This window comes from Grampus griseus (genome assembly GCF_964374135.1).
Source record: "Grampus griseus genome assembly, chromosome: 15".
Classification (NCBI taxonomy): Eukaryota; Metazoa; Chordata; class Mammalia; order Artiodactyla; family Delphinidae; genus Grampus; species Grampus griseus.
Window position 1 is genome coordinate 81,355,102 of NC_139009.1, and position 23,868 is coordinate 81,378,969.

Sequence of the window (23,868 nt, forward strand, 5' to 3'; positions counted from 1 at the left end):
CTTATTGTGCACTGGTCACTCTTCATCTGTATTTCCAACAAGCTCCCCAGTGATGCTGGGGATGCTGCTGGTCTGCAGTGGGCTGTTTTGAATAGTGTATTAATCATGTTTTCTATTTTCTGTATTTTATGATGTTTTGACATCTTAAAAAGCTTGCTGGCCAGAGAAAGACTGCTCCTCCCAGGGCTAGCAGTTCTTTGAGAAAGCAAACGGCTCAGCGGGGAGCATGCCTTTCACACACACAGCAACCAATCCAAGCCCTTATTCCTTAACCACCACCTTTACCTAATTCACGCACGTGGAGCCAATCTTTCCCCGGCCCTAAATTATCCCAAGGCCAGATTCCAGGCAACTAGAGACCACGTCTAAAGACCAAAGCCCACAGAAATTATGGAAACTGGCCAATCCTACACTGTTTCCTCTGCCCTTCCTTGCTGCCTTTCCCACAGAAACCCCCTTGGAGGCTTTGACTCAGGCCCTCCCTTCGCTCTTGTCTTCGGCCTCCCGACCAAAACCTGGCGTTTCTCCCGTGGCCCTGAGTTGCGGGGCCTGCCTGTTGTTTCTAGGGGAACGGTAAGTACCATTCAATTTTTCTTACGATGGCACTGACCTCTCTCTGTCATCACTCAGTCACCTTTAGAAATTAAGACCCGGGGCTTCCCTGGCGGCGCAGTGGTTGAGGGTCCGCCTGCCGATGCGGGGGACGCGGGTTCGTGCCCCGGTCCGGGAGGATCCTGCATGCCGTGGAGCGGCTGGGCCCGTGAGCCGTGGCCGCTGGGCCTGTGCGTCCGGAGCCTGTGTTCCGCAACGGGAGAGGCCACAGCAGTGAGAGGCCCACGTACTGCAAAAAAATAAATAAAATAAAATAAAATAAAATAAAAAAAGAAATTAAGACCTGGACACAGAATAAATAACAGGTCTGACATTGTTCTTGCTTTGTAAGATATCCCCCTTTTAAACGTCTGTCTCATTCTACCTCTGTTTACATGTTAACGAAAATTTACATTGAGATCCCTGTCAAATAAAAAGCACCTGGTCACCGCCAGTGAGGCTATACATAGAGATGCTGAGAAAGCACCGTTCACAGCGTGGGCAGCGCAAGCCGGAAGGAGGATGCAGTGTCGGGGACACGCGTGCACTGGGTGGGGAGCAGGGACATGGGAGGATCCCAGTCCTCTTGGCAGCTCCCCAGCGTGTCCGGCCTGATCTGTGCCTCAGCAGCCGGCCAGCTGTGACCAGTGACTCTGCTCTGGTGAACTGGTTCTTGGCTCCCCTGGGACCACGAGGAGAGAATAAAACGCTACCTGCTTTCAAGATCGCAGAAAGTCACAACCCAGTCCCACCTAGATTTTGTTTGTTGGGCCACGCTGCACGGCTTGCGGGATCTCAGTTTCCCGACCAGGAATTGAACCCAGGCCGTGGCCGTGAAAGCGCAGAATCCTAACCACTGGACCACCAGGGAAGTCCCCCATCTAGCTTTATTCTCTAAAGTTTCATTTGTGTTTGCAACATAAAGTAATTCCTTTATGTGCCTGTACATATGTCCTGGTTTTTTTCTTTTTCCCCCAGAAGTAAGAACAAATCCTTCTTTTGAGTTATTCAGAGCTTCTAGGCTGTAGGGAGAAACAACACAAAAGAGTGCATGATTATGCTGTCAGATGCCTGAGGTGAAGCCATTAACCAAGTTCCTTTTATCAATTCCAGCAGCCTCCACTGCTTTCTGGGAGGGTGGGAACTCATGGAGGAACAGCCTGGCTCTTTGCAGCACCCACGTGATGAGATGTTTTGTTAGTGCCCCGTGTGTTCAGGCCGGGTTCATTCTACTCTACATGACCTGATAACTTGGGGATACTTGGAGTTTTGCTCATTTACTATCTCACACTCTGGAGCAAAAAATTTGAGGGATCTGGTTCATATTGTCTTCTCAAAGAGCTTTTACTCAGGGTCTTAAGTATTCCCCCTTTTCATTTCCCCATCACAAGAAATATAAATAAGTTATTGGAAGTATAAAATGTCTATTTGGTCTGTGCTAGAAAAACAGATTCAGGTCATATAGGGAAGTCAAAATAAGAGAAGTGGAGTTGCTTTGATTGGGCACTGCTTCAATATCTGAAAAAGAAAAAAGTCCCCATGAGGTTGCTCTAAGGCAGCATGGGAAAGCGGGTAGAGAAGGCTGCAGGGGAGGCTGACAGAGGGGGAAGCGGGATAGATTCACCCTGGCTGGATAGGCCGACTCAGCAAGTCAAAGGGGACTCAGCTCCATCTGCCCAGCTAAGCCAGAAGTGGTGCACACCTCAATGAGGAATCTGGGTTTTGTTTTTTTTGTTTTTGTTCTGACTGCACCATGCGCGGCATGCGGGATGGAACCTGTGCCGCTTGCATTGGGAGCACAGGGTCTTAACCCCTGGACCACCAGGGAAGTCCCAGGAATCTGGGTTTTAAATAGCCCTGAAAAGCGAGAGGAGACTTTAAGAGTCTTCAGATGGCTACACAAAACCACCTATCAGCATCCTATTTCGTTCAGGTAATTCTGGAGAATCTGTGAGGCAATAATTCTCAGCCTTGGCTACACATTAGAATCACCTGGGAATGGGACTGAGTTCTTGTTGTTGTTGTTCATTTGTTTGTTTTTTCTTCCAGTTTTATTGAGATCTAGTGGACATACAGCACTGTATAAGTTTAAGGTGTACAGAATAATGATTTGTTTACATACATCATGAAGTGATTCTCACGGTAAGTTTAATGAACATCCTTCATCTCATATAGGTACAGAATTAAAGAAATAGAAAAAAAATTTTTTCTTGTGATAAGAACTCTTAGAATTTACTCTCGGTAACTTTCATATATAACATGCGGCAGTGTTAATTACGTTTCTCATGCTGTACCTTATATCCCTAGTATTTATTTACCTTATACCTGGAAGTTTGGACCTTCTGATTATCCTCATCCAGTTCCCCCTCCCCAGCCCACCCCCTACCTCCACCTCTGGTAACCACAAATCTGGAAAGCTGGTTTCTTTTTCTATGGGTTTGTTTGCTTGTTTGTTTTTGAAGTATAATTGACCTAATTGAAGTAACACTATGTTAGTTCTTACTACACAATATAGTGATTTGATATTTCTATACATTTCATACTGATCACCAAAATAAATCTAGTTATGCTGTGTCACCGTACAAAGACATTACATCGTTATTGACTGTATTCCCCACACCGTACACTTCATACCTGCGACTCGTTTATTTTGCAGCTGGAAGTTGTACCTCTTAATCTCCCTCATCTATTTCTTTCCACCTCCTACCCCTCCCACCTCTGGCAAACACATGTTTGTTCTCTGTTTCTATAACTCTTGTTTTGTTATGTTTTTTCATTTGTTTTGTTTTGTTTTAGATTCCACATATAAGCAAAATAATACAGTATTTGTCTTTCTCTGTCTGACTTATTTCCCTTATAATACCTTCTAGGTCCATCCATGTTGTCACAAATGGCAAGGTTTCATTCTTTTTTATGGCTAATATTCTTATAATACCTTGTAGGTCCATCCATGTTGTCACAAATGGCAAGGTTTCATTCTTTTTTATGGCTAATATTCCATATATCAAAACCAGAATCTCACCAAAGCACATCATTGTGAAATGTCAAACATGTGACAAAGAGAAGATTCTACAAACTCTAGAGGGAACAGGGGATATATCATATACAAAGGATTAAAATCAAAATGACCTCAGGCTTCTCAAGAGTACTCCTAGAAGCCAGAAGACCAAGGGATAAATGCCTTCAAAGTTCTGAAAGAAAACTATTTCCAGACTAGAATTTTTTACCAGACCAAATCACCAATTCATGTGAGAGTAGAAAAAAAGGTACTTTCGACACGAAAGCCCTCAAAAAATTAACCTCCCACTCACTTTTCTCAGGAAGCTGCTGGAGGATGTGCTCCATATAAACAAAGGAGTAAGCTAAAAATGTGAAAAATGGGGAGATGCAACATGGGAGAGCTGCAAAGGACTGATGGTGAAGCTGGAACTGCACAACTCAGATGGGACTCAAACCCACCAAAACTCAGATTGGGACTTGAACCCACAGGCTGGGACTCGAATCCAGAATCCACTGTCGTTTAATTGAGACCACACACCTGGTCTCAGGATTTAGTGAAGCTCAGGTTCTTTATGTCTCATCCCAGAAGGAATTCAGCAAGAGGCAAAGTGATAGGTAAGAAGTGGATTTATTTAAAGAGATACACATTCCATAGACAGAATGCGGTCTGTCTCAAAAGGCGAGAATGGCCCCGAAATATGGGGTGGTTAGTTTTTATGGGCTGGGTAACTTCATAGGCTAATGAGTGGGAGGGTTATTCCAACTATTTGAAGGAAGGGGTGGGGATTTCCAGGAATTGGGCCCCCGCCCACTTTGTGGCCTTTTATGGTCGGGCCTTGGAACTGTCCTGGCACCTGTGGGTGTGTCACTTAGCTAATGTATCGATATTGCAATGAGTGTATAATGAGGCGCAAGGTCTACTGGAAGTCAAATCTTCCGCCATCTTGGACCTAGATGGTTCTAACCAGTTTATGTCTTATCCTCAAAGGCTATGCCAATAGCTTTATTGCTTTGCCAGGCAAAGGGGGACAGAACCGGCTATTGCCCTTGAAACTGTGTGTCCCAACCCAGGAGGGTTTGGTGAGGAGTTTTATAGCAATGGTGCAAGGGCAGGATTGCTGACAAGGATCAGGGTGTGTGCAGGGCCTGTATTCCTTTAATCTGGTCTCAGGTGAGCTTCTGTGGTTGAGTTTCTCCTGTTGAGCTTCTGTGGTTTCTTTAATCTGGCCTCAGTTGGTCTCCTGATCTTCTCTGAAGAATGCTTCATCAAGTAGTTAGCACTTTCCATTTTGGGGGGGTTTTAGTTACGCAGAAGAGCTCAAAGATACTGTTATGCGTATCCCTTGAGACAGAACCAGGACCTGCCGCAAGGCTGCACTGTTGTCTCCTGGCTGCTCCTCCCTTGTCTCTGCATCCCTTCCCTTCCCTGATTAGCAGCTGTTTGAAAGGGTTCCGTGCCCAGGAGCCCCACAGGGTCCTCCTTGGCTTCATGACTTGTTCAAGGGCAAGCACTGCAGCCAGGCTTAGATCACAAAATGACTTGGGCCAGAATGGTTTCTCTTATGTCAAAAAAAGAAAAGTGAAATCTGGTTCTTTTCCTCCAGGGACCCCCTACCCTATCCGAATACAGAAGCTGCGTGAGGCTGCCCTGGTGATTGCAGGACTTTACCCAACTGGTTCACACGTGGACTCGTAACCAGTGCCTCCCAGTCCATTGCCATTGTGCCAGGGAAATGGAAATCTCCAAAGGTGTATTCCTGAGGTCTTCTCAGTCATATTGTCCTTAGTGAGGATCCCTTCACTGGATTCAGCCTTGAAAGTGGGTCTTGGAAGACAGACGGTGGGGAGACAAGAAGGAAGCAGCCCAGGAGTTCAAGGTCATGATGGTCATGAGCAGGTTCCACAAGCCCCTAGCACAGAAGGTAAGCACTTTACACAATCACCTGATGTCCACCCTGCATCTGTACCGTGTGCACATGTGTGGCTGGCTGCTATTCCCAACCAAATGTTATGATTTAACGGTTCCTGAGGGCAGAGACTCTGATATAGTGCTTCATATATGGTGAGACAGTCATTTCCAAAACAAGTTTTTGCTTGAAATGATGATAGTTGTTCTAGAATGACACTCTGTAAAGTGTTGATAGAGTGGGATGTTAATTACTTTTATAGCGTACAACCCCTAGAATTAAATAATTTGTCAGTATAGTGGTCAATATCCTTGAGGGCAGCTCCAACTGAGGAATCACTCTCCGGTGGCCTGACTCTATCAGTCTTAATTAAGTGCCCCAAAGAAGGGGACAGCTTAGCTGAGTTGGGGGAAATTGGACGTAGGAGATTGTGGTTCAGGGAAGGAGAGGAAGAGGTAAACTTAGATGTCAGAGAGACCTGGGGTTAAGAAAATGCTGCAAAGTTTAAAAGTGACTCTCCTGAAACTGAAACCGCACAACTCAGATTGGAACTCAAACCCACTGTCTTTTTTTTTTTTTCTTTTCTTTTTAGGTGTATAGATGGTGCTTTTATTGTTATTATTATATTTTTAATAGATCTTTATTGGAGTATAATTGCTTCACAATACTGTGTTAGTTTCTGTTGTACCACAAAGTGAATCAGCCATATACATACCTATATCCCCACATCCCCTCCCTCTTGAGCCTCACTCCCACCCTCCCCATCCCACCCCTCTAGGTCATCACAAAGCACTGAGCTGATCTCCCTGTGCGATGCTGCTGCTTCCCACTAGCTAACTATTTTACATTCGGTAGTGTATATATGTCCACGCTACTCTCATTTCGCCCCAGCTTCCCCCCACCCCCATGTCCTCAAGTCCATTCTCTATGTCTACATCTTTACTCCTGCCCTGACACTAGGTTCATCAGAACCTTTTTCTTTTCTTTTTAGATTCCATATATATGTGTTAGCATACGGTATTTGTTTTTCTTGTTCTGACTTACTTCACTCTGGATGACAGTCTCTAGGTCCATCCACCTCACTACAAATAACTCAATTTCATTTCTTTTTATGGCTGAGTAATATTCCATTGTATATATGTGCCACATCTTCTTTATCCATTCATCTGTTGATGGACATTTAGGTTGGTTCTATGTCCTGGCTATTGTAAACAGTGCTGCAAAGAACATTGTGGTACATGTCTCTTTTTGAATTATGGTTTTCTCAGGGTATATGCCCAGTAGTGGGATTGCTGGGTCATATGGTCGTTCTATTTGTAGTTTTTTAAGGAACCTCCATACTGTTCTCCATACTGGTTATATCAATTTACATTCCCACCAACAGTGCAGGAGGGTTCCCTTTTCACCACACCCTTTCCAGCATTTATTGTTTCTAGATTTTTTGATAATGGCCATTCTGACCAGTGTGAGGTGAAACCTCATTGTAGTCTTGACTTGCATTTCTCTTATAATTAGTGATGTTGAGCATCTTTTCATGTGCCTCTTGGCCATCTGTATATCTTCTTTATTGAAATGTCTATTTACGTTTTCCATCCATTTTTTAATTGAATTGTTTGTTTTTTTGATACTGAGCTGCATGATCTGTTTGTATATTTTGGAGATTAATCCTTTGTCTGTTGTTTCATTTGCAAATATTTTCTCCCATTCCGAGGGCTGTCTTTTCATCTTGTTTATGGTTTCTTTTGCTGTGCAAAAGCTCTGAAGTTTAATTAGGTCCCACTTGTTTATTTTTGTTTTCATTTCCATTATTCAAGGAGGTGGGTCAAAAAAGATCTTGCTGTGGTTTATGTCAAAGAGTGTTTTTCCTATGTTTTCCTCTAAGAGTTTTGTAGTGTCTGGTCTTAAATTTAGGTCTTTAATCCATTTGGAATTTATTTTTGTGTATGGTGTTAGGGAGTGTTCTAATTTCAATCTTTTACATTGTCCAGTTTTCCCAGCACCACTTATTGAAGAGGCTGTCTTTTCTCCATTGTATGTTCTTGCCTCCTTTGTCATAAATTAGGTGACCATATGTGCATGGGTTTATCTCTGGGCTTTCTATCCTGTACCATTGATTTACATTTCTGTTTTTGTGTCAGTACCATACTTTCTTGATTACTGTAGCTTTGTAGTATAGTTTGAAGTCAGGGAGCCCAATTCCTCCAGTTCCGTTTTTCTTTTTCAAGATTGCTTTGGCTATTTGGGGTCTTTTGTGTTTCCATACAAATTGTAAAAATTTTTTTACAATTCTGTGAAGAATGCCATTGGTAGTTTGATAGGGATTGCATTGAATCTGTAGATTGCTTTGGGTAGTATAGTCATTTTCGTGGTATTAATTTTTCCAGTCCAAGGACATGGTATATTTCTCCATCTGTTTATGTGATCTTTGATTTCTTTCATCAGTGTCTTATAGTTTTCTGAGTATAAGTCTTTCACCTCCTTAGGTAGGTTTATTCTCAGATATTTTATTCTTTTTGTTGTGATGATAAATGGAATTGTTTCCTTAATTTCTCTTTCAGATTTTTCGTCATTAGTGTATAGGAATGTCAGAGATTTCTGTGCATTAATTTTGTATCCTGCAACCTTATCAAATTCATTGATTAGTTCTAGTAGTTTTCTGGTGGTATCTTTAGGATTTTCTATGTATAGTATCATGTCATCTGCAAACAGTGACAGTTTTATTTCTTCTTTTCCAATTTGTATTCCTTTTATTTCTTTTTCTTCTCTGATTGCTGTCTAGGACTTCCAAAACTATGTTGAATAAGAGTGGTGAGAGTGGACATCCTTGTCTTGTTCCTGACCTTAGTGGAAATGCTTTCAGTTTTTCACCATCCCACTGTCTTTTAGAGATCACACACCTGGTCTCAGGACTTAATGAAGCTCAGGTTCTTCATGTCTCATCACAGAAAGTGAGAGGCAAAGTGATAGGTTATAATTAGATTTATTTAGAGAGGTACACATTCCATAGACAGAATGTGGTCCATCTCAAAAGGTGAGAGTGGTCACAGGGCATGGGGGTCATCTCAGAAAGTGAGAGCAGCCCTGGGAGAAACACACTCCACGGAGTGTGGGCCATCTCAGAAGACGAGAGACCCCAAAATATGGTGTGGTTAGTTTTTATGGGCTGGGTAATTTCATAGGCTAATGAGTGAGAAGATTATTCCAATTATTTTGGAGAAAAGGCAGAGATTTCCAGGAATTGGGCCACTGCCCACTTTGGCCTTTTATGGTTGGCCTCAGAACAGTCATGGCACCCCTGAGTATGTCATTTAGCTAATGTATTACAATCAACGTATAATGAGGCTCAAAGTCTGCTGGAAGTAGAACCTTCTGCCATCTTGGACCTAGTTGGTTCTAACCAGTTTTTGTCGTGTCCTCAGTGGCTATGTCATTTTCATAAAGATTGTGCCCTTCCCTCCTTTTGCAAAACTATTCCCCACCCCCACCCCCCCCCCCGCAGCAGATAGGACTGGCTACCCTCTTACCCTTTTTCTCATCAAAAGTTTTCAATTAAAATTTGAAACTATGATTTTTATCAAAGAAATCAGTGATAGAGTTGCCACCTAAAATAACCATATGCCCAGTTATATTTGAATTTCAAATAGACAACACATAATATTTTAGTATAAATGTGTTCTAAATATTGCATGGAACTTACACTAAAAAAAAAATCATTTTTTATCTGGAATTCAAATTTAACTGGGATTCCGATATTTTTATTTGCTAAGTCTGACAATGCAAGCCAATGAGACACAGGATTCATTTCACAGAAGTCCACATTACAGCTCACATCTGTGGAAATACCTTTAAAGAGACACAGCCTTTTATTTGCACACACCAGACCACAAAATGCAGATAATAATTCTTTAATGTGATTCATGTTATTTTGATGACATTTGGGTCAAACTCAGATTCAGAATTACTGGCCTCATTGGCTACTTTTTTTTTTTTTGCAGTATGCAGGCCTCTCACTGTTGTGGTCTCTCCCGTTGTGGAGCATAGGCTCCAGACGTGCAGGCTCAGTGGCCATGGCTCATGGGCCCAGCCGCTCCACGGCATGTGGGATCTTCCCGGACCGGGGCACGAACCCGTGTCCCCTGCATTGGCAGGTGGACTCTCAACCACTGCGCCACCAGGGAAGCCCTCATTGGCTACTTTTATCTGTGTAGCAGCTGAAGCTGCCTGCACGATAATGATCTTGGGTCTGAGCTGAAGCGTTAGAAGCCCTGTCTTCTGAAGTATTTGGCTCGTGCAAGGACACCATTGCAGAAGTCACAGTTCAGGTCCTGGCTGCTTCGGGTGTAGTCACAGAGTCCACCTGGAATTTGTGAGATGGGTTAATGCCAAGCCCACAGCCCCTTGCTGTGGCAGGGTGCTCAGCAGTTAACTCAGATTCTCTTTCCTAGTTGCTTTTTAGGAGGCAACTGAGGTTTGGGAGAATCTGCTGCAATGAATTATGTTTGTACCTGTTAACTCCACGCTGGGAAACCAACCCATGGGTTACACAAAGCTCTCAGGTGCTGGTCAGGGGTCCAGGTTGGAAACCTCCTCTGGATTTCTTTGATTCTAACAGTCAGGACCTCAGTCATCTGGGAAACCTGGGCCTTGCTGATCCAGGAGGTGGGGCATGAAGGCCAGGGTCCTGCAAGGAGAGAGGCAGAGGGTGATGCAGCTTCCTGGGCTCAGGGCTACTTTTTCATTTCCCTTTTTCTCTCCTCCCCTTTGGCAGAACCATCGCCACCTTCAATCTTCCTGAGGATAAATAGTAAAGCTACAAGTTTAGGCAAAGGAAGGGATGAGCAGACATTTCACAGCTGTTTTCAGGGTAATGGTAAGAGGCAGAGTTGGAAAACAGAGGTGACAGATGTAGCGTAGGGACCAGTCTGATGCCCTCTTTCAGTGCTGCTGATATAGCAGTCTGTGTGTAAGCAAGATTGTGTTAAGTTGCTGGTCTTTCAATTTCAGATGCATTTCCAATATCCTGCATTTGTGCTGTCCTCACAATTGCTGATTTTGATATCAAATTTGTGTGCAGATGATTTCCTACCTTTACTGTATGTTTACCTTTACCGGTGAGCTTTTCCATTTGTAATTTCTTGGTTTCTAGTTGTGGCCTTTCTTTTCCACCTAGAGAAGTTCCTTTAGCCTTTGTTGCAAATCTGGTCTGGTGGTGCTGAATTCTGTTAGCTTTTGCTTGTCTGTAAAGCTTTTGATTTCTCTGTTGAATCTGAATGAGAGCCTTGCTGGGTAGAGTATTCTTGGTTGTAGGTTCTTCCCTTTGATCACTTTAAATATATCGTGCCACTCCCTTCTGGCCTGCAGAGTTTCTGCTGAGAAATCAGCTGAAAACCTTATGGGAGTTCCCTTGTACATTATTTGTTGCTTTTCCTTTGTTGCTTTTAATATTTTTTCTTTGTCTTTAATTTTTGTCAATTTGATTACTATGTGTCCTGGCATGTTCCTCCTTGGCCTTATCTTGCCTGGGACTCTCTGCACTTCCTGGACTTGGGTGACTGTTTCCTTTTCCATGTTAGGGAAGTTTTCAGCTATTATCTCCTTGAATATTTTCTCAGGTCCTTTCTCTCTCCTCCTTCTGGGACCCCTATAATGTGAATGTTGGTGCATTAGATGTTGTCCCAGAGATCTCAGACTGTCCTCATTTCCTTTCATTCTTTTTTCTTTATTCTATTCCACCACAGTGATTTCCACCATTCTGTCTTCCAGCTCACTTATCTGTTCTTCTGCCTCAGTTATTCTGCTACTGATTCCTTCTAGTGTGTTTTTCCTTTCAGTTATTGTATTGTTCATCTCTGTTGTTTGTTCTTTAGTTCATCTAGGTCTTTGTTAAACATTTCTTGTATCTTCTTGATCTGTGCCTCCATTCTTTTTCCAAGATTGTGGATCATCTTTATTACCACTACTGTGAATTCTTTTTCAGGCAGATTGCCTATCTCCACTTCCCTTAGTTGTTCTTCTGGAGTTTTATTTTGTTCCTTCATCTGGAACATATTCCTCTACCATCTCATTTTGTCTAACTTTCTGTGATTGCAGTTTCCTCCACAGGCTGCAGGGTTGCAGCTTTTCTTGCTTCTGCTGTCTGCCCCCTGGTGGATGAGGCTGTCTAAGAGGCTTGTGCAGGCTTCCTGGTGGGAGAGACTGGTACTTGCCCACTGGTGGGTGGAGTTTGGTCTTGTCCCTCTGGCGGGCAGGGATGTGTCAGGGGGTGTGGTTTATTGGACAGCTGTGTGTTCAGGAAGACTTTAAGCAGCCTGTTTGCTGTTGGGTGGGCCTGTGTTCCCACCCTGTTGGTTGTTTGGCCTGAAGCATCCCAGCACTGGAGCCTACAGGCTGTAGCGTGGAGCCAGGTGTTGGTGAGAACATGGCGGCCTCCAAGAGGGCTCACACCAATGAGTACTCCCCAGAACTGCTACTGCCAGTGTCCTTGTCCCTGCAGTGAGCCAGAGCTGCCCCCCACACCTCCACAAGAGACCCTCCAATACTAGTAAGTAAGTCTGGTCCAGTCTCTTATGAGGTCACTGCTTTTTATCCTGGGTCCTGGTGTGCACAAGACCATGTGTGCACCCTCCAAGAGTGGAGTTTCTGTTTCCCCCAGTCTTGTGGAATTCCTGTGATCAAATCCTGTTGGCCTTCAAAGCCAGATTCACTGGGGGCTCCTCCTTCCATTGCCAGACCCCAAGCTGGAGAGCCTCATGTGAGTCTCAGAACGTTCACTCCTGTGGGAGAGCTTCTGTGGTATAATTATTTTCCAGTTTGTGGGTCGCCCACCTGGAGTGTATGGGACTTGATTTTACCATGATTGCACCCCTCCTACTGTCTCATTGTGGCTTCTTCTTTGTCTTTGGATGTAGGGTATCTTTAGCACTTTTTTGTTGATGGTTGTTCAGCAGTTAGTTGTGATTTTGGTGTTCCCATAAGACGAGGTGAGCTCATGTCCTTCTACTCTGCCATCTTGTCTCCTTCACCCAAAGTTCCTTATAGTCCCAAAATTCCTTGTAAAATTTTAAAAAATGTTTGTTGAATGGATGGTTCAAGAAAGAAAGGAATGAATGTAAGGCTGGCCCTATCTGAGAAGTTTTTAGAATTCAGAGCCAGGAAAAAATTTGCTTCTCTTGAGTAACTATGCTTCCTACTTTTCTTTGTCAAAAAAAAAAAAAATTGCCTTTTCCTCTTTGCCCCAGTTGCAAGGAACCTTAGGACCGAATCTGAAATTCAAGCATGGCAACGATGTCAGCCTCAGTGGTTAGCTGAGTCCCATCTCCTTGGTCCCAGTGTTGCTAGTTTTGTATTGCATTACATTAGTTTTACATTGGTAAATCACATCAATGCTTCTGTAGAATTATATGGTCTATTAATAAATTCAATAAATACTTCTGGTGAAAGAATTTTTATAGAGGAACAGTGAGCATTTTTCAATGGTATGGATTTAAAGTCTGGCCCAAGCAATGCTGCTGTAAGTCCACCCCACATTCTGCAGAGCCCCCTCCTTTTGTGAGGCACCTGGCAAGAGGCTGCTTGTCGGTGGCTGTTAGCAACTCCAGGATTTGTTGAACAGCTTGGGGGGGAAAAGAACATTTTCCACTGCAGTTTTTTTTTTTTCCACTGCAGTTTTAATTATCAGAAGTACCACTATGTCCCCATGCTTATCTTTCCCATCTCCAAGGTCATTTGGGAAAAATGCAACACACTCACCAGTAAAGGCAAGAAGGCCCAGAAGTAGCCACAGCACAGACATATTGATGACTTGGCACTACGGATCCTAAAATGATTTTAAAATAGAAATTAGCTCAAAGATGTGAAGATATCAATTGTTGTCATAACAATATGTAGTGTTTCTATGGAAGAGTGTGAAAAGAATGAATGTGTGTCCCCCTGTCTGAACTAAGAAAATTAATTATTTGAATCATAATGAAATAAGCCAGAGCGGGACATGTGCTCCATCCATCCTTTTAATTAGCTTAAAAATGACGAGACTCCTGCTCAGCCCACAGGGACTCAACATACTGTCGAGTTACCAAATACAGGTTCTTTCAAGAAACCAAGATACTTTGATTCTCAACACTGAGAAATACGGTGATCTGACTGCAGATCTTGAAAAGCCAGTTTCTGATGCATGTGCCTCATCCCAATAGCCTCTTCATTATCAAAAGGTAATACCAAAAGTAGAATTTCTCATCAGTGCTTCTCTTACTTTGGGTTCTTTTTCCTTGAGTTAAGAGGAAAGGTTACGCTTTCCTTGGTGCCTTGCCATCTTTGCTTTGGTTAGAAGAAGAAGCTGGAAGACATTCCCCACTGCTCTAAGCCCCCAGCCTGGGAATCTCAGACCCCTTTGGTCACCTTGAGCCATGTTTCCCGTTCTCCCTCTATAGGACTCCTAGGCAGGAACAAACCTGGGCCAGAGCCTGGGGAGACCAATAAACAGGCTATTTCCACCAGCAAAGTCAAATCCTCACGAAGTCAGGTCATGATAGGGGTCCAGGATTGAACTCATAAGGGGGTCAGCAGACAAGAGATCGGACAACTGGTCACCATCAAGCACTTGCTCTCAAATACTTTCTCATCCCAGCTATTCCTCTAATCACCTTCCTCGTGTACAAAGAGCCCTGGTTCCCCCACTAGCTACCAAATGAATATACAAATGCCACCCAGAATAGCTTGCCGCTGACCCCAGGGGATGCCTGAGGAGCCAGCCACCTGCCCCCAAAGCCTCCACCTTCCACGAGCCCCTTCTACTGCTGGCTGCTCCCATCATCTCCCTTGGTCAGCGGAGCTTAGCTACGATCCTTTTGAGTTACTACTATCATTACAAGTGGGGTGTGTGTATAAATATGTACTCGGCACTTTCATGATGCTTTTCTCATCTCTTTTGTTTGAAGGTTAGTATTGTGGGTGGTTCCTTCCAAACACCCAGGAAGAGAATATGTCAAGATGAAGAAGAGGTATTAAGGAAGTCATTTGAATTAACAAAAAGCCATGCTTTTTGTTTTTCTTCCCTACAACATTGAGATAGTCTATCTGATTTCCCTTAGTTGAGTAGAAAATGCCGTGCCCAGTCCAGAACACCAGAAAGATACAGGAACTTTGCATTTTAGCTGTGTTTACAGGAACTCTCAGATTCAATCACCTAACAGGAATCACCCACTGAGCCCCCAGCACCGAATGAGAGAGGACACTCCGTCCCAGGAAAAAGAGCAGAGAAAGAGCCATGTAGGTACAGGAAAAGCTCATAGTTTCGTGAAAGTGTTTATTTACAGAGGCTTCTCACTGGCTTTATGGAAAGGACCCATCGGAAAAAAGGACTGCTTGCAACCAGATGCAAAGCCCAGAGCATTTTACTCTTTGTACTGCTTTTCCAGGGGAAAAAAATTCTTCTTGGAAACACAAGTGGAAAAACTTAGCTTTTATTGCAACATGAAAGCTCGTTTCATTTTCCAAGCATGGAGCTAAATGTCTGTGTTGCGTAAGCACTTGAATGAAAAGAGTCTGTGTAAATACATGTGCCAATGACTTAGGAACACAGAGTTACTTTGTTTGTTTTTTTTCAATTACATCAGGAAAGAGCAAGAAGGGACAATAAGACATCAACATAGCATATCGAAGGAACCCAAACTCTGTGACGCAACTTTCCAGGTGCCAAAAAGGAGTCTATGTTCAGAAGGGAGTGTTGAGGCGTCACTGGAGTGTGTGTGGGGAGAGTCCATCGGTCACCCAGGACCAATCCGGTCAAACCCCTGTGGCTCCAGGCACTTGGAACCATTATCAAAACGTCAGGTCAGTCCAGCACTGTGTTCATGATGCCAAGCACAGCATCCCTCTTCTCCCTTTCTGGAGAGCAAAACTGTGACAGACAGCATGGGGGTGTCAAGGTGGAGGGCACGCTGGAAACTGACAACCTGAACACCACTTGGGGCCAGTTCAGGTTCCTGGTGGCCTCCACACACCCTTCCTCCACTGAGCACTTTGTAATTCTCAAAGCAGTGTTTAGATTTGTAAGGTGTCATGGACTATTTCCTCCTCAGTTAAACAATGTTTCTGGAAAAGATGGAAATAAAGATCTTTGTTCTTTGTAATTCTCTCACAAGAGAACCCCCATTCCTTTTCCATGAATGTTCTCCCAGATTATCCCCACAAACCTTGAACCACAGGCATCCTAGGTCCTTAGGGTCCTCCGACCAGCCTGGAAAAGTTGCCGTGTTAACATCCTAAGGTGCCGGGAGATGGAGGTGGCCCTGCCCCATCGTGCCCCACCCCACTTGGTCCTGGAAGGATTGAGGACTGCTCTCTACACACACACCAGGCAGGTCTCTTCTGCTCCACGTTGTACTGTCACCCTGACCCTGGTTTTATTGCTAACTCAGCTTTCTTGCTTGCTCCCTATGGACTGAAAGGCCTTTCCTGTAGCATCACATCTTAGCCATATCCCCTCATGCTCTCCCTCCTCATACACACCCTAGCATTGCCCCGCAGACTGCTGTGCACCAACAGCCCTTAAATGAAAACAACAGCAATGACAGCCACATACATAAAATGTTTCTGCCACTAGGACCACATTTTCTTGAGAAAAATCTAACTTTCTAGAGTCAGATATAAGGCTCCTTTTAAACTCACTTTTTGCAGAGTTGCATTTTCACATGGTCCATGAAAATATGTATTTACTGAATTTGGATTGTGAGCAAGGATTGCCAGCCTGGAAGGTTCGATCACTTCTCTTCACTCTCTGCAGGCAAATCCTTTCCTGGTTGAGAGAAACCTGGGAAGGAGTTCCTTCTCTCCCTTCGGCCGCTGTGCCTGCTTTCCTCCCTTTGCCCATCTGGGATTCCCAGAGTTGGGAACTCCAGGAAGGCTCCTCTCCCAGTGCGAAGGACTGTCCCAGGAATATCCCGTTCTGAACAAAGATCAAATCTAAGAGACCATGGTCTCTCTTCCATGCAAGACTCCTGAAGCCTTTCTAGCCTTTGACTCCGCCAAGTTTAAGCTGTTAGACTTGTTGGCCTTAGATCTTTCACAGCCTCCAGAGAAGATAGGAGTTCGTTATAGAGGCGTCACTTAAGGTGGGTGGGGTTAATGAAATAGGAGGGAGCCTGAGGGTGGGGGAGAGGTTACATCTGGAAAAACATAAACACCTCTGTCCTTTGGCTTTGAATTCACAAAAAACACATCTCATATGGCCTATAACAGTTCCCATTAAATGCACACATGTTTTCTGTTCTCCCATTCTTTCTTTCGCCCGTGCTCACAAATCCAAAAGTAACTATATACTTAAATTAAAAGAAATCTAAACATGTGTAAGTATTGTAAATAAAAACTCATTCTATCATCTACATAATCTTTTATAACTTGTGTTTTCCTTGCAAGGTTCTTGAGTTTTCTCTGACTCCAACTTTTCTTATTTACTTAGCAGAGACACAGTCATTATCAGTTGATCACCATACCCTGGATTTTTCATGCTAAATAGGCCTGAGCAGAGTTCCACCGCTCACCTGTTTTCAGTGAGCTCTTGTCCTTAGAGACCATCGGCCCACCACCCCTTATATAGAGTCCCTGGCCTGCTGCCTCTTTCAAAAAGTGTTGACTTCACCCTCTTACTAAGAGATTTATGACTGTCTTACTTTAGTAAGTAATCATCAATTATAGTAATTATAAATTACAGTTATTATAGTAATTATAAATTATAGTAATTATAAATTAATCATAAATTATAGTAATCATCAAATAATTATAAAGACTTTGAACTTATATAGGGCCTTTTATTCAAGAATGTCCTGACATTTTGCAAACATTAAGCAATATTGTTTCCTGCCACACCTCAGTGGGCAGATCCTAGTTATATTCATTTTGACATTTTCCAGTCCTACACTTGTTTTTATTTGCACCAGTTTCTGGGAATGGGGCCAGGTAGGAAGGAAGGAAGGGAGGAAGGGAGGGAGGGTGGAAGGAACTGAATCTGGAATGTTAGAAACTCTTATTCTTCATGTGTATTTCAGGCAAGCAGAGCCACACCTTAGGCTGAATGATGCTCTTTTATACACCTCTAATGCCTACAGTTTGTTCCTAAATGTCTACCCCAATAGATACTTCAAGAGGGTTTATATGAAATTTCCAGGAAGGACTCCTTGCCCCAGATTGCCCAAGGGATGAGTTCCACAATTAAAAGAAGGAGCTTCCTCAACCACCACGCCCTATGCCGCAGCTCTACTGAACGGCTTGATCTCCCCCAAGCAGCCCCGTCATTTGCTCTCTGCCTATGGACAGGCTCCTCCCTCTGGCAGAAATGCCCTCGGGGACATTGTGTGTCCCCCCCCCCGAGGGACTGTGTGTCATTTGTCTTTACAACCCTAGCACCTAACACCCTGCCCAACACATATGAGATCGCAATAAAACCCATGGAATAAATGGGTTGCGCATTGGCTGACCTGTTGCTAATCTGTCTCCTCTGCAGCCCCTGCCTTCTCCCGGGTCCCCTGCCCTGCCACACCTGAATGTGTGAGAGCAGTGAACTTGGCGGCTTCATTCATGACTGAGTCCTCAGAGACCAGATCAGAGTCTAGCACGTTGTGTGTGTTCGGTATATATTTGTTGAATCCGTCAATGCATGAAGAATCTTCAATCTCACCCAGCAAGGTTCAGATCGGTCCTCCAACCCCGCGTCCCAGGTTGGTTTCCATGCTGCCTGGTAGGTATTTCAGCCTGAAAACATCTTGAGAGCAAGGACTGGGTCTTTTTTCCTGTATCCCCTAAATGGCACATAAGAGGTATTCGGTAGATGTTGATAGAATGAATAAATGAACCAAAGGATATTTATGACTTGGGGAAGTCACTGACTCCGTATTTGCAGCTCAGACTTTGGGGACTGGGATTTCCTAGTTCACTCCCCAAGGCGTAGATGGTGAGGCTACGAGAAGACAGGGCACTCTGAGCAAGGATCCAGACCCAGAGACCAGGAGTTCCTGAACTTTACATTTGGGGAGAGGGTGTGAGAATGCTGGTCTCCTCTCTGTTGTTGGCAGAGTTGGGATAAAAAGCAGATAAATAATGTACCCCACTAGAAACCATGTCCCTACCAAACAGTGGAATCCTTTCTCTTTATTTTGTCTACCAAGGTGTAGCACACACCAACGACAACTCAAATTTATTAGAGTGTGTGAAAACTCGGGAAGGCCCTGGCCCCATCTGCAAAAACACCACGTCACCAGGGCCAATCAAACCCAGCGCCGAGGATGCACATGAGCATCCTGGAAGTTTCTCCCCTGGTTGGCAGCCAGCATGTTGCCTGGCAACAGCTCCACGGAAATGATGCACACCAGTGCCCTCAGGCTCATTCAGTCCTCAGCTGCTCTGTGTGGACAACCTCCCTTTCAAAGACCTGGCAGACACTCAGTGGGGAAGCTGGGGCGGAGTGGGGGTGAGGGCGGGTATTGAAAAGAAAGCTTGTTGCGCCTGTTCTTAAGTGAGACTAAATATTAGAAACAGCTGAAGATATTCCCTGCCATGCCCCATGCAATTCTGACACCAATTCTGAGGTGTGTGTTCTTTTCCATCCCAAGCAGTTCTGTGACACCAGCTGAGTCCTATAATTTAACTCAATTCTGACACTATCTACCTGGAAATCGTATCAGATCCCAAAGATTAAGGTCTCAGTCCTATAAGACTTCCCTCCACCCCCATCTCCAACTTCAGAAGCCAATTGTAAGTCCAGGTTGCACCTGGGCTTCTGACCTACCAGCTGTAGATCAGAAGTTCCAACGACCTCTCCTTGGGTTCCATTAATTTGCTAGAATGGGTCACAGAACTCAAGAGAACCTTATACTTACAGATTACCTATTTATTTCAAAGGATATAACTCAGGAACAGCCAGATGGAAGAGAGGCTGTAGGGCAAGGGATGGGGAAGGGGTGCAGAGCTCCCATGACCTCTCTGGGACCGCTCTCCCCACATCCCCACATGTTCACCAACTCAGAAGCTCTCTGAACCCTCTCCTTTTGGGTTTTATGCAGGCTTCATTGCAGAGGCAGGATTGATTAAATCATTGGTTATTGGTGACTGAACTCAAGCTTCAGCCCCTCTCCCCTCCCAAGTAGAGGGGTGGGATTGAAAGTTCCAACCCTAAAATCACCAGATTGGCTCCACTGGCAACCAGCCCCCATGCTTAGGGGCTTTCATTAAAATAGCAAAAGACAACTTTATGGTTCTCATCGCTTAGGAAATTCTAAGGGTTTTAGAAGCTCCGTGCCAGGAGGGGGACAAATGGAGGGACCAAGCTAGGAACCCAGGCTTAGGCTAAGAGCCAAACCTGTTTCCCCCTAGATGCTGCTCCAAGTGGCATTTGGTCCTGAAGTTATGGACAGTCTCTTTTAGGCAGGGGCTTCCTGGACTCTTCTGTTCAGTCTCTGCCCTACTCAGTGTTTGACCTTTCCACCACTGTCAGTCCTGAGTGGAGCTCCTGTCTTTGGTTGCTATTCATGTCTCTGGGAAGTGGCTTCTCACGGACCCTGCTATTCTTCGATGACTTCTAATTCCTCCCACCCTAAGAATCCTCATGACCTAAGAGGGCATTTTCCAAAAAGCCTCCTGGACACTGTGGAAAAAATGACAGATATGTACTTTTGTACACGTCAGGGTCCAGGAATGCTCCTTGTGGCATTTTATAAGAGGTGGCTGGCTGGATAGGGCAGATGCTGTGTTGTGCTCTGCTAATATTTCCCGGGGGAAAACCTGGCAGCTCTTCTTGCCCTCCCCTGAGGAAGGACACACAGGCTGGTCCCAGACACAGGCTTGAGGTGCAGTCTAACAGAATGTACCCCACAGATACCAGGTGCAGCCTACACTCACTTAGTGGGCAAGCTGAAGAGGGCTTTCCTGTTGCTACATCCTGGAAAGCTCTCATTAGTGTTTTTCTAAAAACGAAGGAACTGATCTGATCTGATGTTCACCTATAGAACCTTTATACTCATTTCAAGAGACCCTACAGTCATATAAGCCTTATCACTGCTCTTTATCATAGATTATTCAAAACACCAGGAAAAATAAAATCTGTGTGATTTTTTTCATACATTGAACACAGAATTTGTGGATGATTTTTTCTATTTCTTTTCACAGTCTATGATGCCATCCTCAGAAACAGAAGTCTACATGTAGTCAAGCATTCTCATTGCAAAAGACCGTATCTTCTAGTTTTCATTAAGGTCAGTGTGACAGTGGAAAGATACGATTGAATTTTCAGCATGGCAAAAGTTTGACTACCTAAAACTATCAGATGGAAAAAGGTGCCATGTCTAAATATACTGCTGGTTGCTGAAAGGAAAGCTCAAAGCCTTGCTGCTTTTCTTGTCAGTGATTGCCAGAAGAAGAGGAGTATTTTGATCAATCTTGCTCACAAGATGCCTCCTGCTAGCTCTGGGGTTCAGAAAGAATTGACTTATTCTTAATAGTCAAACCCCAGTTCATTGAGAGGTTCTACCATGTTTGCTTTTTTTTGGGGGGGGGAATCTTCTATTTTGCATTCCTCCTTTTTAATCTTTGGCTTGGCACATCCCTAAGTTGTGAAATCTCCTTGTGTGTTAAGAGCAGTGTTTTAATACCAATTTATAAACATGCGAGTACTTATATAAATTTAGACATGTAAATGCATGTCTCTTATTGGTTTTCCTCTTACACCTAATAAAATCTCCAAGAGAAATACTTTTCAATTGTCAAAAACTTCTATTACATGGACCTGAAACTACTTTTGCCTGAAAGTATTAGGGAGATGATCTATGAATGAAGGCTGGATCTTTAATTTGTTTCAGATTACTTCTAGTTTACATGAAGAAAAAGAATAATTGGGGATTTGAATTATGAACCAGACATAGGTACTTCTGTACATTTTCTATTTATATTCACATGATGCCTTTTCTCCAATAAGTGTGAAATAAAATATTGACCCCGTGTAACAAATACAATACAAAAACAAGGCAAATAATAAATGCCTAGGCTGACTATGGAGAAAAGCAATTCCAGGAAGCAAGTAACAACTGTATTCCTTTTAACATATTTCTGTCTGTCCATTAAATAAGTATTTACTTAGTACCCACATTGTGCCAACCACTGGGTTTATGCCAGGAATAAAAAGTTGAATAAGACACAACCTCTGCCCTCAGGAAGCTCACTACCAGGTATTTACTGATATTTTTCTGACTTCTCTTGGGCCAAGGGGCTAAATTGCTGGTTCCCCCCTGCAGCAAACATCCAACCTCTCATGTACAGACCATAAAACTCCATAGGATCCATTAGCTACCCTGAAACAAACTGATGAAGTAACTCTAAGTAAAGTTCTTTATTGTCCACAGGCATGGAAGTGTGAGACCAATAAAACTGTCTTATTCAGGAACCAATAAAATTCGTAGATGCTGTGACTCATGCAGTATCTCAAATATCCCAAATGTGGAAGCCTGCCCAAGGGATCACCCGGTCAGACGTCACAGTGGTGGATCACTTCCCAGGGTATCAGATACTTTCACACATGCTATAGAAGCGTCCTTATGATGTATGAAGCAGGCGTAATCATTACCCATATTTTACAGTTGAGGAAACTGTGATCCTCAGTAATGAAATGACTTAGATGACCTAATCAGGTCAGGTTAGGTAGAGTTGTTTGCCTACAATTTTATGTCCTGTAACTCCCCAGAGAGGATAGAGTTCCTCTCTTTAATGGGATCTCTGGGAGTACCGTGATTTGGAATTCAGCATCAGTCTAGGCCACAGAAGTTTGCCTATGTGGGGAACAATGGCCCACCATGGCTGTAGAGAGGTGATTGGCCTCCGGTGGTGGCTGGGATCCCAGGGATATGATGCTTCCCTGGCAAGGCTGAGGAGATTGCCATTGGTCAGGGAATGCCATTGGTCAGGTGAGGGAATGGACCACTGTGTCCTGTGCCTTGGGGATTTGCATTCAGGAATGGAGGATGTTGGATGCTCTGTCCAGTCTCTATAGAAGAGCATGGAACTCCCAGGGGTTGTTACCCAACATCAGATCATGGAGGAAGCCTAGGTCATGGAGTCACCAATATCAGGTCCGGGGTGACCCTGGAAAATCTGAGATGGAGGCTTCTCTAAGTAGTAGGATTTGTGGCCTTGAGAAATGAAGACCTGAGTCTTGGGCCCTCCTCATTAGCAGCCAATAATTCCAAGCCATCTAGGGCTTCTGTAATAGTAGCTACATGAGCAACCAAAGGGAATAAGAAGGTCCTATGGTCTGCAGATAATCCCTTGAGAATAACTGCCTTGTGTCTGCATCAAAAGGAGTGTGCTCAAAGCTGGCTAGGGCTTCCCATCCACTGGTTCTGAATTAAGTTTAACTTAGGCTGAGACGCAAGGATTGGCTGTTCTATCTTGTGATTCCCCCAAATAATATTATTATGGCATCCACTCGACTTGTGGAAATGAGTGTGTAATTGTGTTCAATTCTAAAATTTCTATTTGATTCTTGGTATCTTTTAAATTTTTTTTCTTTTGCTGAGACTTTCTATTTATCTGCTGAGACTCTAATTTTTTGTTTGTTTCAAGGGTGTTTGTAATTGTTGAAGGATTTAGAAATCGTTGTCAGATAAATCTAACATCTGTCTTCTGGGTATGGGCATCTACTGATTGTCTTCTTTCATTCAGTTGGAGATCTTACTGGTTTTGGGTATGAGTGATTTTTAGTTGAAACCTGGACATTTGAGGTATTATGTTATGAGACTCTGGATCTTATTTAAACCTTCTCTTTTAGCTAGCTCCCTCTGACACTGGTCCAACAGGGGAAGAGAGAGGTGCTATGTCCTTTTTTTTTCTTTTTGGCCATGCCGTGGCATTCGGGATCTTAGTTCCCCTGACCAGGGATTGAACCCATGCCAACTGCAGTGGAAGCTCGGAGTCTTAACCACTGGACCGCCAGGGAAGCCCCAGAGAGGTGCCATGTCTTTCCTGCTAGGTGGGAGTGAAAGTTCAGGCTCTCTACTCAGTTCCACTGACACCCAGTGGGTGTCATTACTGCTGTGCGGGCGTGGGGGGTTGGTTCCCAACCAGGCCTCCGTTGACATCTCCCCAGCTGGGCAGATTAAGGGTGCCCTGCTGCTCCCCTGGCATTGGGTGCGGGTGGCCTCATTACCTCTGGGTGGTAAAGTCCTGATTCTCCATTAGACCTGCTCAGAATCACCTCTATTGGAGAGAGGTGCTTATTACTGCCAGGTGGTAGTGGAAGTCCAGGTTCCTCACTTGGTCCCCAGTGACACTGCGGTGAGAGCAGGACATTCATTAGCTGCTTTGGGATGAAAGTACCAGCTCCCTTCCTGACACC

General features: G+C 44.0%; 1 protein-coding gene and 2 long non-coding RNA genes across 3 annotated transcripts; 2 read left to right on the top strand and 1 right to left on the bottom strand.

Annotated features, from left to right (window-relative positions):
* Positions 1 to 456: 456 nt before the first annotated feature.
* Positions 457 to 4,097, top strand: LOC309833746. Its single transcript, XR_014297806.1, has 3 exons — positions 457 to 573; positions 2,641 to 2,733; positions 3,912 to 4,097. It is a non-coding gene; the product is annotated as an uncharacterized lncRNA (long non-coding RNA).
* Positions 4,098 to 9,754: 5,657 nt separating this feature from the next.
* On the bottom strand, positions 9,755 to 11,918 carry LYG1 (lysozyme g1; the record flags this gene model as incomplete). The annotated part of the gene is given in 4 exon segments (XM_082672779.1): positions 9,755 to 9,855; positions 10,042 to 10,164; positions 10,167 to 10,179; positions 11,883 to 11,918. Coding segments are annotated over 4 exon segments (273 nt in total).
* A 3,092-nt stretch (positions 11,919 to 15,010) lies between these two features.
* Positions 15,011 to 21,144, top strand: LOC309833953. Its single transcript, XR_014297826.1, has 3 exons — positions 15,011 to 15,326; positions 17,995 to 18,208; positions 20,652 to 21,144. It is a non-coding gene; the product is annotated as an uncharacterized lncRNA (long non-coding RNA).
* The last annotated feature ends 2,724 nt before the right edge of the window (positions 21,145 to 23,868 follow it).